We start from the raw sequence: 14820 nt of genomic DNA, 5'->3' as shown, positions 1-14820 counted from the left end.
CACTGCGCCCAAGCACACAGCAGGACACACATTAGACCCCATTTTTACCTCAAGCAACCAGATTACCATCAAGGACATCTTCATCCCGGACTGGACCAACCATCACTGCCTATAATTCGCCATCACCACACCCAACAGACCCCTCTGCATCCCCATGGCCTCCCACATGAAATGGAACGAAATCACCGATGAACAACTCTCCACGACCCTTGTCAAATCACCCCTGCCACCCACTGACAACGCCTACACCGCAGCATGCAACCTCAAGTCCTGGATTACTGAATGCGCCAACTTCTTACCCCCACTTGAATCAACTTCCGTAAAGGGCTGGCCATTAAGTCTTCAACTAGCTAGCCCTGGAGTTATTCTAAGAAATACGATCACTATTCACCGCAGCTGATAAAAAAAAAACGCAGTCGAGAATTTCATCTAACCACCTTAGAAAATGTTCAAATATTGTATTGCTGAGTGAACCTGATCAAAACCCAAATATTTAACAAGTACAATAAAAGCCTTTAGTGGTCATTCATAAAACCTACAGAACATTAAAAAAAAGTAGGTCGGCCTGCGGAGATAAGTTGTTGCAACCGCAGGGACCCCGATTATGAAACTCCATTCCGCAGCCTAAAAGGTTACTCCAAATGAAAGCATGTTAACAGCCTATGATGATAATCATTCATGACTGACAACAACTATAGTTCACAATGGGGAGATGATTTCCATGAAAGGTAACTTGTAACTGTTGGTTTTGTTAATTTTCCCTTTCCTCTGAGTGAAACCTTCCAAAATTTTAAATTGATTCTGGTCCAAATGATGCATTTATTAACAACTGACTCCGAGTTGTCAAAAAACTCTCCTGTCCCCAACTCCCAAACGATCTAAAATACTCATTAACAAATTTGATAAATCTAAGAGCTGCGCAGTTATCCATTTTCAAACAGGCTTGAAGAATCACCCTGTTTAGATGACATTCCAGGCGTGTTCAGATGGTCAACCATTTCAACAAAGGCCAGACAGCGATGACATCTGATAAGCACAGTATGCCTAATTCTTGGTGGGCCACATAAGCAGGAATGCTCAATGGTACATCCAGAATACTCCCACAGAAATGGGTTTTGGCTACCTGTAAGGTCTTTATAATCCCATATGTTGCTACCATATGCCACAACAGAAACACATTTGGCAACACACAGGTTAATGATTGTACCAACCAGTGACTTCCCCAAATGCTTCGCAAAGCTAAAAATTGTGTGGTTGTTCTACTGAAAATGTTCCCCTTACACTTAATTAGAGGGTTTCAAGGGCAGCCGTTATCAAATACCACTGCTAAAGAGGGAAAAGAGCTAATCTTTAATAGCTTGTGGTCATTAGCCCCGAATCTCTTGCTTCTTGTATTTTGTGTCCTACAAGTTGTGCCGAGATGGAGCTGATTCCATAATGGCTATCAGAGCTCCCACTCCGGGCCTCCAAACAAGCTGTAAGCCTATTTAATAGGGTTCTACCTACGACCTTCAACACCAAGTCTATTAAAGAGATGGGTTAATAGCAGTGAGGAGCAACCGTAGAATTTTTAAAATAAATAAGCTGATCAATGTCAACCACATTTGGGGTGTACTCCCAACTACCGCTTGGACCATTATATGTGCAAGTAAGGAAGCCCATAATTCAGGGAGCGCTATATACAGATCAGCAGTTACTCCGTCAAGCCCAGGCACATTTTTTTAATTAACTGGGTAATTGCCAAATGCACCTTCTGAGGTTTGAAGAAATATTTACAAAGGGCAGGGGTCTCTATATGGGGAGGATTGATGTCGGCTAGGGGATCGCTACTATAAATCTTCTTTAAGTGGGAGACCCATACCTTCGGTGAAATCTAGAACTTCACTATGTGAGTTTTTCAAAAAGGGACTGTTAATAACTTACCAGAAAACAGAACTATTTCTCATGGTGCAAGCAAGCCAAAGTTCGTCCTGCGGTGCAGTTTTTGATTCATTGTCTCTCTTTTGAAATGTTCTTATATGCCCTCCTATTAGCGGTTACTATATCTCTGCCTCTCATTCAACTATTCAGTGCCAAATGCAGATTAATACTAGCTTTGGGACAGGACTGGTCAAACCATCTTGAGGAGTTGGATATGGGCCTTGCTGGACCCTTAGTCAGAAGAAATGTAGTTGTTTTAGGTGTATTCCCAAAAGTACCCCTAATCATGACACCAGATGTAGATTCACAACGTAAGTGTCAAAATCAGACCAACAATTCAGAAGAGCTGAAAAAAAGTTTTCAAGGACCACACCCGTCCAGTGTATCCTTCTTCCGCTGTCTGCTGCAATGATTGCCTTTGGATCCTTAATGACAGGGTCCATACAATCCCTCCCTTATGGCAAAAAAGAGACAAATAGGATAATTTTTACTATTAACCATTGGTAACACTTTGATACTTTCAATTAAAGAAAACAGAGCCCCAGACACAACATGGTAGACTATAGTAGCAGCGCAATTTCTCCCTAGAAACTTTGATGATAGGATAGCAAATTCATTCTTGCTAAGAAGTTTCAGAGCTAACTAGATTTATCCTGCAAAACAAGTCGCTAAAACAGTCACCAGCTTGTGCATGCTCCAAGTGACTCAAAGGTAGGATTTCCTCAGTAGTGTAGTGTGACAAACAGGTAAACATTAAAGTCGTCCATTATAAAATGCTCCCCGGGGGTGCTAACATGATATTCGGTTGATAAATTCTCAATTATCTGGACAAAGGATAAAAAATCCACCTGGGGAGAGGGATTATATATAGTCATAAACCGAAGTGAGATAGTTTGAAGATTCGGAGGACCAGATGAAATTGCTTCAGTGTTATGTATAGGGGCCAATCCTATCAATAGCAGTAAGCCACTCGACCCCCGCTGTTCCATGATGCAAACTAGTTGCTGGGTCCCCCTAGAACTCATATCCATCTAAGTAAAAAGTACAAGATGTATCCCATGTTTCTTGCAATGCAATAATGTTATAATTACACAACAAATCCATAAAAGGATAGCATATCACCAGAATTTTGTCTTAGGCCGGCAATGTTCCAACTAATGAGATTAAAAGTGAGCCTATTACAGTTGGGTGCTTTTGAGATGAACCTCTTACCAGTGGTGGATGATGTGGTGATGTTAAAGGTAGAAGTTAATCAGTCCACTTTTCTCATGTTATCCAATGGGGTAAAACGATTCTAAGTAGGGTTACAGGAAGCCCCAAAACTCTGGAATTGAGTTGATGTGGCTTTGCGAGGCTCAGGAGGAACATGGCTACTAATGGAAAGTGTGAAACATCTATAAAAGGAACCAATAGGGTACAACCCAATCCTGGAGTTTGAAAGGGGGCAAAGCGTCAAAGCTGATGATATTTCCCAATCTCCTTCAAAGGTCTTCAGGTCATAGCCCACCTAACTAACTCTCCTGACCGTAATTATCTCATGCAAAATTGAAAATGGAATTCCTACATAGGTGTTCAGCCAGTGGAAAAACTTCTTGTTGAGCTGTGAATAACTTTTGTCTGTGCCAGGATGGATCCGAGAGATATTAGTCAAAACCAATACAAAAGGCAGTGAATTCAAAGTGTTTAATTTTACAATTTTGAAAATGCCACTTTTAGAAAGTTGGAATTTTCCTGCCTTAACAATTTGCTGCCTGCAACCTGTTCCTGAGTGACATGACTGGTTGCAGTTGGACTTTGTTTATTCCTACCAGATAGCCTCACAATAGAGGGATTACATGCCATCAACCGGCAGGATGTGGGCGGAGCTGGACACTGCCCCACTTTGAACTGAATGCGTGAAGAACTGGACCTGCATCTTGAACCCAGGACCACCAGAGTGACTCCAAGAGCCAGCTGGCTGGCCTCCTGATTAGAAGCCTCAGGGACAGAACAAGATCCATCCATCCTAAACCCAGTACCTAGACTCAGTCTGCTGTGAGTCTATTCCTCCAAGTGGTGCCACCTCACACTTGGACCTGAAGATGCTCTGCTAGCCCAGCTGAGTTCCAGTGGGCAGAACCAATGCAGTGCAACGCATCTTCTCGCAGCTCCACTTTTGAACTGCTGCTACACAATGCATTCCTGACACAGGACTGGGCATCGGAGCCTGCAGTTTCCTCGAACTGGCACAGTGCGGTGCATCCTCAACGCAGGCCTTAGCATCGCAAGCCCCTTGATGGCATTCTCTACGATGACCTCGCATTGCAGCCTCCCAGCTCATCATAACCGCTGCTTTGTGATGTATCCCCAATGTTGGATCACGCAAAGAACCGCACCCAGGATTTAAGGTACTCTTATTCAGAGGGCCTAACCCGGTCCCTGTGTCCGGCCAGCGCTCCATTGTAATCGGCCTGAACTTGTGACTCTGACCTGCTGCGGCATGATCAAATATCCAAGGTTGGCACTTTGTGTTTCTGGCCACTATTTTCACGTAAATCTTAAAAAATTCACATTTCCAGTTCTAATGATTTGATTTTTGTCGTTTTGATGTCAAATTATTTACAAAATTGTATTCTATTGTTTTAAATTAGCGTGGGATTTTCTTGTGTTGTGTTTTCACTTTATTACTGTTCGAAGTGCCATTATATTACTGTTTGAAGTGCCACTTTATTACTGTTTGAAGTGCCACTTTATTACTGTTTGAAGTGCCACTTTATTACTGTTTGAAGTGCTGCATAAAAACCTTATATATTGCCTCTAAGCTAAGCCGGACTGCTTTGTGCCAAGCTACCCGACGGTTAGGAACAGGTTAATGTGGAGTTGGCTTGTGTTTCACTCTGATACACACTGTGGTTGCTGCTTGATTAGGGTTTCACCCCCCTCAACCAGTAACCTAATTTCCCACAGAGAGCTACAGATACCAGACCTCTGCTTGTATTATTGTGCCTCACAGTCGGTGGTCATAAGTGACTTGATACATTGGGAGCTTCAAAACCCAACATAAACTGTGACTTCTTGAAAACTAGGCCCATGGGTGCAATCAAAAATGGTACCTCAGAGCTTAAGGGGATTCCAAAGCCCACCAGAGCTCCCTTAACCTGTTGGTAGCAAGCACTGAGGTACATTAGGTGGTTTAAGAGGGTCACAAGGGACCCTCCCCAGTGAAAGGCACTTGGCTACCCCACGTGTCAGTGTCTTACCTGGTTCAAACCATGGGACTTGACTGGCATTTCAAAGGTTGAAGATGTGTGTGTGTGTGTGTGGGGACAGGAGTGATTAAACATATTCTTTCATCAGGTGGGTTTAAGTTACATCCATCCCAATTTTTCTGCTACTTGTAACTCTGACACGCACTCCCATCCATATGCATTTATTGTGAAATGCCTTATAATTCAACCCGTTCGAGCCCAAAATAACAATGAAAAAAGCAATGGACCCACTCGAAAAGGAGGGAATATTACATAAATACAAATCTCTAGTGATAACGAGGCCAGACCACATGGTCCACTCAAGAGAGAAATGGCAACCAGATATTGGCCTCATGGACAATGACAAGTGGATGAAAGAGAAGATAGCAGTCAGAGGCCTAACCATATCAGTCAAACTAAGAACTATCCAATTTAAATATTTCTACAGCACATATTACAGTCCTACCAAGCTCTGACACATAGGTAGGAGGAATGACGCCTGCTGCCAGAAGAAACAGGGATAGACAAGACCAAGAATAGTTAATTACTAGGACATGAAATAGATCACTTTACATAGCAAAGCGAGATACCCACTGACCTTTTAACATGCTATAGTGGGGGTGTAACACAAGACTGTGGATGGTGCAGGTGTTCACCTCATTGTGCAATGGGCCTGCTGGTGGCTAAACATGATACTGCCAGATACTACATTGTATCCGATCCCCCATGGACTCAAGCAAAGGTCATGTGGAATGGACATTTGTGCTGACACTGAGCAAACAGTTTATAGGGCGCATGACTTCCTACGCAAGTATCATAACACATGGGATGCATAATGCGAAGGTTTTGGTGCTGGAACACAAACTTGGCTTTATCAAATTATATGATGGCTTGTGCATTTTAACATCAATGGCTGTAATGTGGTGGTGGTGTTCATAGTGTCCTTTGTGAAAAACAATAAAAAGCAAGTTATAAAAAAGAAAAGAAAGTTTGTCAACTGGCAAGAAAAAAAGCGGAACTAGCTTCAGATCTGCATACAAAGGCAACGGAAGAAAGGTACTGATGTCAGTGCACATAGGTGGTGCATATTTATGGCATTAGTCGGCACTTCTAGGGTGGAGCAGAGTCAACATGAATCAGCAAGACACCTCCTATTGGAGCATAGAGGCTATGCTGAAAAATATTCAGGATCCAATCTGGTGCCTGGGGGTATTCTAAATGATGTGGTTAGAAGTATCCATCATAAGCAATGATTTGACTGATGTGACCATTATTATGAAAACCTGTTTAAACAGAGCTTTTATCTCCATTACCCTGTGGGCAGACGTTAGATCAACCAGGTAAGCAGTTTTCAGGAAAGATGTAAAGAAGACTTGCATATAGACTCAAATGGAGGGCTTATGAGATGAGAAACGACAATATTAAATTTCCAGGGAGCAGAAGGCTTTCAGATAGGGAAAACGTCTTAGTGCCTTCCAAGAAATCCTTAACTCAGATAAGTAAGCTCATTCCTTATCTTCTTCTCTGGAAGACACCACCAACTGGGCGAATGCTTTGCATGTGGTGTCAGAGATAATTTGTCTTCCTGTTTGCCTGAGAGCTGGTCCCACTGATCCTCCAGACATTGTTCCAGAGGTCTCATTTTCAGGTGCCTAGTAAGAAGATGAAGGACCTCACTAAAACCTTGAAGCGGTAATACCTGCCTTGCTGTTGGATGCGCTGTTTTCTTCCGATTGTGACATTTCTAAGGTAAACACAATTGTCTCTCTTTCAAATTAAAGGCTTTTGTGTTTCCAGTATCCAAAACTGTTCCTAGATAATGAAGGGATCGTAATAGAGTGGAAAGGTTTTTTTCGTGATTGACAGGCAGGCCGAATCGGTTAAGGTGGCAAACACAATCTGGTAATGAAGGAACACTTGCTGATATGCTGAAGCCTACATTAGCCAATTGTCTAGGTAGAGGTAGACGAAAACCTTCAATTTGCTGAGACGTGCTGCAAAACCCACCATGCATTTTGAAAAGGTCCTAAGTTTAGACTTCAGGCAGAAAAGGAGGACTTAGTACTGGTAATGGTCACTTCCCACTGTAAACCTCAGTAATTATTTTATTTGAGACATCCCATCATTGACTTTTTGAGCTAAATAATGTGTTTCACCAAAAAGGTAGGTTCAAAATTCTGTGCTGTGCTTCAGGTTTGAGATTTGTGAGTCTTAGCCAGGAATAATGGTGTAGGGACAGGTCATGGCAGTGTTCATGGGCTACAAGAGGAGATGTGTATGTCACAGCACTGATAACTTGATTGGCTAGCATCATACCCTTGTTTAGGTTCTCTTCGAAGTTCTCACATAGGTTCTTGATAGGTCGTCATTGAACTGTTCTTGAGAGTCCTAGAGCGACCTGTTTACGACTTTGAGAGTGCAGTGGCACTCACTGATTTCATAGTAGTGGAAGATTTGGCACATACTTTCTTTCTCACCGAATCCAGGTTTTAGCTCTGTCCGGAGGCACTGTAGACGAAACAGCACTTGTGTCAAGTTTGCATGCAGCTGACGCACTGATGGAATTGGGAGAGGGATTCATGTAGAGTATCAATGAAACCTGGGAGGCCTGTATTTCTCAAGGCAAAAGGGAGCAGTCTTGACAGAGGCTGTAGTAATAACAGTTTTATTGCAGGTTGAATGAGACCAGGAACCCATGGTAATAAATGATCTTGAGACAGAACATTGGTGTAAGACTTAATGAATAAATGAAGTGGAGGATTTTGCATCTGGATCAGGAATATTCGATTTGTTTGCCCCTCTTATGAGGACTTTTCGAAAAGTATTACTGTGTCCACAGGAGAAATCTTTGCTAGATGGGAGTCTGCCAGTGTAGAAGAGTATCTTCCTGTAGAAGATGACGAGTTATAAGTCCTTGATGCTCATGATTGGGAGGTGAAATTCCATCTACATCGAATGTGAACAGCTGGATCGTCTTGATCTGGAACGATATGGGTTCACTTTGACGTAAACCTATAAAGATGTTTGGAATGACAGGATGGAGACCTGGAACATCTATGCTGATGTCTGAAGGTTGCAGATGCGGGTTAAGGGGCTTGTAGAAACCTTGAAGGAGCTCTAGTTGTAGAAAGCTCCATAGGAATAACCAGTGCAAAGAATGCATCATAGCTAACTGAGGAAGGTGAGGCGGAGGAGATGTTGTTGTCGAAGGAGACAGCGAGTCTAGTATAAGAGCGGGAGAAGCCAGTCTAAATAATCTCTGGAATATTCCGACTCTGCCTCAGAGGGAAATTGTTGTGCCTTCATTCTAGTAAGCCACTCAGTCATCTTTTCCACTGTGGCATTAGAGTGTATTGACGTCAATGAACTGGCCCAAGACGGACAGCAAGTTTGCTGTACCTCTACTTGTTGTCCTGGATGTTAAAAAGTAATGTAGTTTTGCACTGTGACTTCTCCTTTTGGCTCCACCTCTGTCAGACTTCTCCTTTTGGATCTCCCTTCTTAGAGAGTAATAAAGGAGCACTGGTAAGGGGAGCAGTCTCTCTTCACCCCTCAGATATTTTCCTATAAAGGGATCCCTGCGGCTTTTGCCCTTCTTGGCCGCCAAGTGAATCTTTTCACGTTCTCTTAAACTGCACTTAGATAGGGAGCTGCAATGATGACATCTAGGGTTGTGAACTTCAAGTACGCATAGGAGACAGATCTAATGGGTATCTCCTTTAGGTGTTTTTCTGCCACATTCTGGACATTTTTTTTTTTTTTAAAGATAGCATTTTTGAGAAAAAGGATATTTTTATGTAAGGAAAAAATGAAAGAATACTCTCAATCCTAAATGACACTAAGTGAATCAATTTTAGATCACTTCTGAAACGTTTTGAGGAAAAAAGCTTCAAAAGACTAAACTCAGTGCCTCAAGATCCTTTCAGCAGGAGCCATAATAAAGAACTGAGGTAAATTCCAGCTACAGAGCATGATGATAAACTGGAAGTCGATGTGCTTTTAAAGGTGTAGTGTCCATTTAAACTCTAACATAGCTGCAGTCTACAGAATTACATTGTCCTGTTCTTCAGTTTTATTCACTGTAAAAGAAAATAAAAAGGGCTCGTGAAGGATCTTTTTAAGATGACACATTTTTGTCTTTCACATGACGTTTCAGGACTTAATGTATGTTCACAGCCTTTAAAGTAAGTTAATGGAATTTGCAATACAGCCTTTTTAGGCTGCTAAATTATGCATCTGTGTCTCATGTACTTGGTGGGTTTTCCAAAGTATGGTGAAGATGTTAAACCAAATGCAACTGTGGAAAAAGTGCCCAGAGATAGCTGCACACGGGCAGGGCTATTTACCGGTTGTGATTATCAATGCAGATCCCATGAAGGGGAACAAATATAACTATTCCTCTTACAAATGTGAAGATGGTGTCTAAGGCAAAACTAAAACTTTAATTTGATTGCTTTACAGTATTTCAAACATGTTTGTCCATGACTACTCTTGAATGAAGGGTTATTATTGATGTTGTGATTGGGGTTTAGGTTTTCGTTCAGTGGCAAGACAGTTCTTTTGTAGAACCTCTCAAGACCACGGTTATTAAATAAATACACCTGTGACAGCACCAAGAGACATTTATTGTGTGGTTTAAAGTGTATTCTGGTTAAATTACACACAATAATACACACAATGGATCAACAAAACAAATGATGAAGTGAGGATCACTGCACTCTTTCTGTAATTATTAGGCAGAAGAGTGTTGGATCTGGCCCTCTCTGCAGGGTCACCCTCAAACGTTTTGCCTTTTTCCTCTACTTTTTTGTTCAATTTGTTTTTGTTGGCCTTAGGACTACCAGTGGGGGTAGCCCATAGGGTAGGGTGCTGTGTAATTAAAAGGTTGGATATGTCCTTGTAGGTTTTACACTTCCTGGTAGTGAAAAACTCTTACATTTGTTTTTCACTACTAAGAGGCCTACCCCTACCATAGGAGGACACACTGGGGATTCCTTATTACATTTAATAAGCTGTAATTCCTAATTGAGAGGAGGTGGATATATTATATATATATATATATATATATATATATATATATATATATATATATATATATATATTATATATATATATATATAATAATGTTTGTTACCTATGGGACTGAAATGATAAACCCTCTTCAATGATAAATTCTGATTTTTCATTACAATTTTGAAAAGGCCACTTTTAGAAATTTGCCATTTGTCTGCGCTTAGCCCTTTGGGCTTCCAACCTGTCTTGGGTCACATGACTGGGTATAGCTGACAGACTTTGTGAATTCCTCCCAGGTAGTCACACAATAGTAGGATTAAATGTGCCTCAATGGGCCAATAACTGGACTGATTTGGGAAGGCTGGAGGGGGAAGGGGTGGGGGGTGGTTGGGTCTCAGAACTGAGAACAGCCCCATCTGCACCTGAATAGGATATGCCCTGTCTTCCCATAATAGGCGCAACAACCCTGTATTATCACTGCAGGCAGCTTGAAGCCAGGGTAGGAGAGGCAGGAAACTCCCAGAGCTTCAAAGAACCTTTGCAGAGACTTCTCCCACCTTCTAGGTGAAGGGTACCAGGGTAAAGAAACAGGACTCTCAGACCCAAACTTAAGTTCTCTCCTGGGGAAGGACTCTCAGAGGACTGCCTGTTGCTATGCCATGCTGTGCACTCTGCCAAACTGCTATACTGTCTACACCTGCACCCATGCCTACCAGAAGTGACTCAAAGGTCTAGTTTCCTGGCCTCCTGTTCTGAGCCACAGGGTTTTAACAGGCCCCCACCAACTTGAACCCGCGCCTGGACCCAGCCTGAGTGAGTTTTGAACCCCTAAGAGGTCTCAGTATACTCCTGGATCCTCGGTTGTGGTGTTAAAAGTGACCAGAAGTCCGCCATTGGCGTGTTTATCTTTTAGGCGCTATTTTGAACCTTAAACCTTAAAAATTATATCTCCGGTTCTACTGATTGTTTTTTTGGTCATTTTGGTGGTAAAGAATGTATTAAAAATGTACTCTATTTTTCTAAATTGGTTTGCTGCATAAATGCTTTACACCTTGCCTTTAAGCTAAGCTACCCAGGGTTAAGCACATGTTAATTTGGTGACATTTTGTGGTTCACCCTGCAAGGTCTTGTGGCTGTTGTCTGACCAGGGCTCCCAACCCAGTCAACCAACAACCCAATTCCTCACAAAGAGTAATAAATAAAGGTGCTGAAAGAGGAATTATATACACTAAAAAATTGCATACCATAGTACAACATGGATGGTATTTTCTTATTTCAATACTTTCTTTCCAAGCTTCAGGAAAGCCTACAGCTGATTTTTTTTTGCCTTACAATACCATTTACACAATGATAAGGCCATAGTCCACAGAGGTATTATTTTAGGTATCACAATTAAATCCCAGGCCAGTGCCAGAAGGTACTCAAACTTACCAGTATAAGTAGTTGGCCAAAGTAGAATTCTTGCAAGCCCTGGAGATCAAAAAGGTGCAAAGGTCTTGCTGCGAGAAATCAGAAAAAAAAATAATGAAAAATCGCACACATGTATTACTGCTTTGATTATCCTGCAAATTAACTGTTTCTTTAAAGTATAGCCAAACTTTAGCAAGTAATGTAGAGTTTTGCACCTATTCTCTGTCCACAACACTGAAAAGTCAGCAATACGAGATCATCAGAATCCAAGCAGGGATACCAGGCTACAGGAATCTCTAACTGCCACCAGCATCCCCATGCCAAATTGTGACAATCTTGAGTGTTTCCTTTGGAATGGGAATTATTGCACGTACCCAGAAATACATGGTCCAGGCATTTTATCTACATTCCAGGAGGAGGCTTAGAAATGTTTCATGCCTTGTCAGTGAGGGTGTGGTGGGGTGAAGAGGGAAGGTGTTAGGCCAGACTTTATGCACATAGGATTGGGGGTGTAGGAGCAGCAATGGTGGAGGAAACCAGGGCTTAAGGAGGCAGCTGAGACAGAGGAGAATGCCTTGAATGTGAGAGAAAGGGGTGTATAAACTATGGCCTTGATAAGTGTCCCTCTGAAATGTAAGTGGCGCTCATATAAGCACTGCAATACCTTTGGTCATGCTTGTACCAACTAAGGTGCAGAAATACGGCAATAACATGCACTCATATGGAGTGACTGCTCGGAATTGTAAAACATTTTTTTTTTAAAGTACCTGGCGAGTGAGTAGCCAGCAGAAGGACACTGCCCAGTTGCCAATGCTAGTGACCGAAATTTGTACTTGTTCAACCTCCATGTGACAGCAAAAGCAGAGCAGGAAGTGAAAGCAAACAAAGTGCTGGTCAATGAGAAACAAGTAAATTTGAGCGACGTTGGAATGAATGAATGATAAGTTTAGGAAAGTATTGGGCGGGCTCCAAGCCCCTTTTAAGTTATTATTATTATTTTTTTTTTAATACAAAAGACTTCACAAGCACAGCCAAAGCAGTAAACCTAAAATTGGACCACTCATCTTTGATGGTCAGTGTTGGACTTGGCCCTTTCTACAGGGTAATCCCCCAAACGTTTTGCCTTCACCCTTCTAGTTTCTGAACCCTTTTCTGTTGACCTTGAGGATTACTAGCCAGTGCTAAAGTGCTTGTTCTCTCAAGTTTAAACATGATAGAATTTGCTTACACCCAATTGACACAGTTAAACTACTTGTAAATCTCTAGTAAAGTGTACTATATGTACCTAGGGCCTGTAGATTAAATGTTACTAGTAGGGTTGCAGTACTCATCGTGCCACCCATTTAAGTAGCCATTTAAACCAGTCTCAAGCCTGCCATTGCAGCCTGTATGTTCAGTTTTAGACTACCATTTCAACCTAGGAAAATAAACATTTTGCCAGGGCCAAACCTTTAGTTTCAATACATGTCACCCCTAGGGCAGGCCCTGAAAAGCCTACAGAGCAGGGTGCGGTATATCTAAAATATAGGACATGTACATTTAAGTTTTACATGTCGGGGAAAAACTCCTACATTTATTTTTTTACTACTACAGGGCCTGCCTTTCTCGCAGGATAACTTTGGAGTTACCTTGTTACATTTAATAAGCTGTAACATTCAATAGGGAGCAGGTTGGCAGTTTGAATTTGGTGTCTAGATGCTTTCTTTAATAGTAAAGTCCGTTATTTAGTCACAGTTCAGAAAATTACACCTTTTAGAAAGTTATCATTTTATTTTCCTAAGCATTTGGTGCCTGCAACCTGTTCCTGGGTCACATGACTAGGTGTAGCTGGTATTTTATCGTTGTGTATTGCTCTGATACTGTGAAACAAATGGAAGATTTATGTTGGCAGGACTGACCATTTTGACTTAACAAGGTCACCTACCACATTTGCACATCATAAAGGCTCTGCCTGAGCACTAACAAAGAGTTTGTTACTAGTCTTTTGTGATCCCAGGCAAGCAAGGCCCAGAACAGGCAGGAAGGCAATGCAAACCTCTCGAAGTTTCCTCTCCTGCAAAAGGTAGCACTCGGTACAAACTTCAGAACCCTTAGATCCAACTCTTCAATATACTTCTGGACCTATGGACTATGCCACAAACAAGGAGATCTGTGCAGCTAAAAGGTCTGTGACTCTGTTGGACTGCTGCCCTAAAAGAATGCTGCCCACTGTAATGATGTTACATTGCTTCCTTTTTGCCAGAGGGAGAAGGACTGGACCTGCATCGCTAAACCCAGGATCCCAGAGTGACTCCAAGGGCTAGTTGGGTAGCCTCCTGGTCATAAGCGACAGGGACAGAACAAGCTCCAACCAACATGAACCCAGCACCTGGCTCTGACATCTGTGAGTCCTGCCCTCCCAAGTGGTGCCACTGTAGTCCTGGACCCTCGAAAGTCAGCCTGAATGTTTTCTGCCAGACCATTTGTGGATTCAGCAGAAATGACGTATCTCCTCCGTGGCATGGCATCTCCACAGTACTGGAGCATCGCCTTTGCTACCGCACGCAACACCCTCAGAACCAACGCTTTGGCCCTGCTGTGCAGACTTCCCCGACGCAAGGACTTTGCATTGGAACCGCAGCTGCATGATGCATCTCCACGCAAGGCCATAGCCTCGCCCAACACAACCCATCGGAACCTGCCATGCATGATACATCTCCAAATACGGACATTGCATCGCACTTCGCATCACCCTGACACTGCTGCTGCGCAACGCATCTCCTCTCCTGCACCTCTCATCGCCTCTGCAATGCATCCTCAGCGCTGGACTCCACATCTTTTTGCAGTCAGGAATAAGGTACTGAGTCAGTGGGCCTAACTTGGGCCTTGTAACCATCCGTGTTCCTCTACGGTTGGCCTGGCACGATCAGATAACCTGAGTTGGCACTTTGTGTTTTTTGGCACTATACTCACTGAAATCTTTAAACTTCAATATTTCCATTCATACTCATTGGAATTTTGTTGTTTTGATCTGGTTTTATTTTTTTTTAAAAAAGGTTACTCTATTTTTTTTGTTTTTTATTTGGAGTGGGAGTCTTCTTGTGCTGTGTTTTCACGTAATTACTGTTTGAAGTGCTGCACACATACTTTACGCATTATCTCTAAGTTAAGCCTGACTGGTCTGTGCCAAGATACCAGCGGGTTGAGCAGAGGTTAATTTGGGGTTTGCTTCTGACTTGACCCTGACAAGGATTATGGTTGCTGCTTGAGT

The 14820-nt window shown here is 42.3% G+C and overlaps 1 protein-coding gene across 1 annotated transcript in view; it reads right to left on the bottom strand.

Moving 5' to 3' along the window:
* The window catches only part of PIK3C3 (phosphatidylinositol 3-kinase catalytic subunit type 3), a 699052-nt gene that overhangs the window by 297387 nt on the left and 386845 nt on the right, over nt 1-14820 (bottom strand). Inside the window, exon 13 of the mRNA XM_069218786.1 lies at nt 11592-11659. Within this exon, the coding sequence (XP_069074887.1) occupies nt 11592-11659 (68 nt within the window). The remainder of the gene's footprint in view (nt 1-11591; nt 11660-14820) is intronic.

Source organism: Pleurodeles waltl, chromosome 1_1 (genome assembly GCF_031143425.1).
Source record: "Pleurodeles waltl isolate 20211129_DDA chromosome 1_1, aPleWal1.hap1.20221129, whole genome shotgun sequence".
Lineage (NCBI taxonomy): Eukaryota > Metazoa > Chordata > Amphibia > Caudata > Salamandridae > Pleurodeles > Pleurodeles waltl.
Note: the sequence above shows the minus strand (reverse complement) of the source record. Positions and strands in the feature narration are given on the sequence as shown.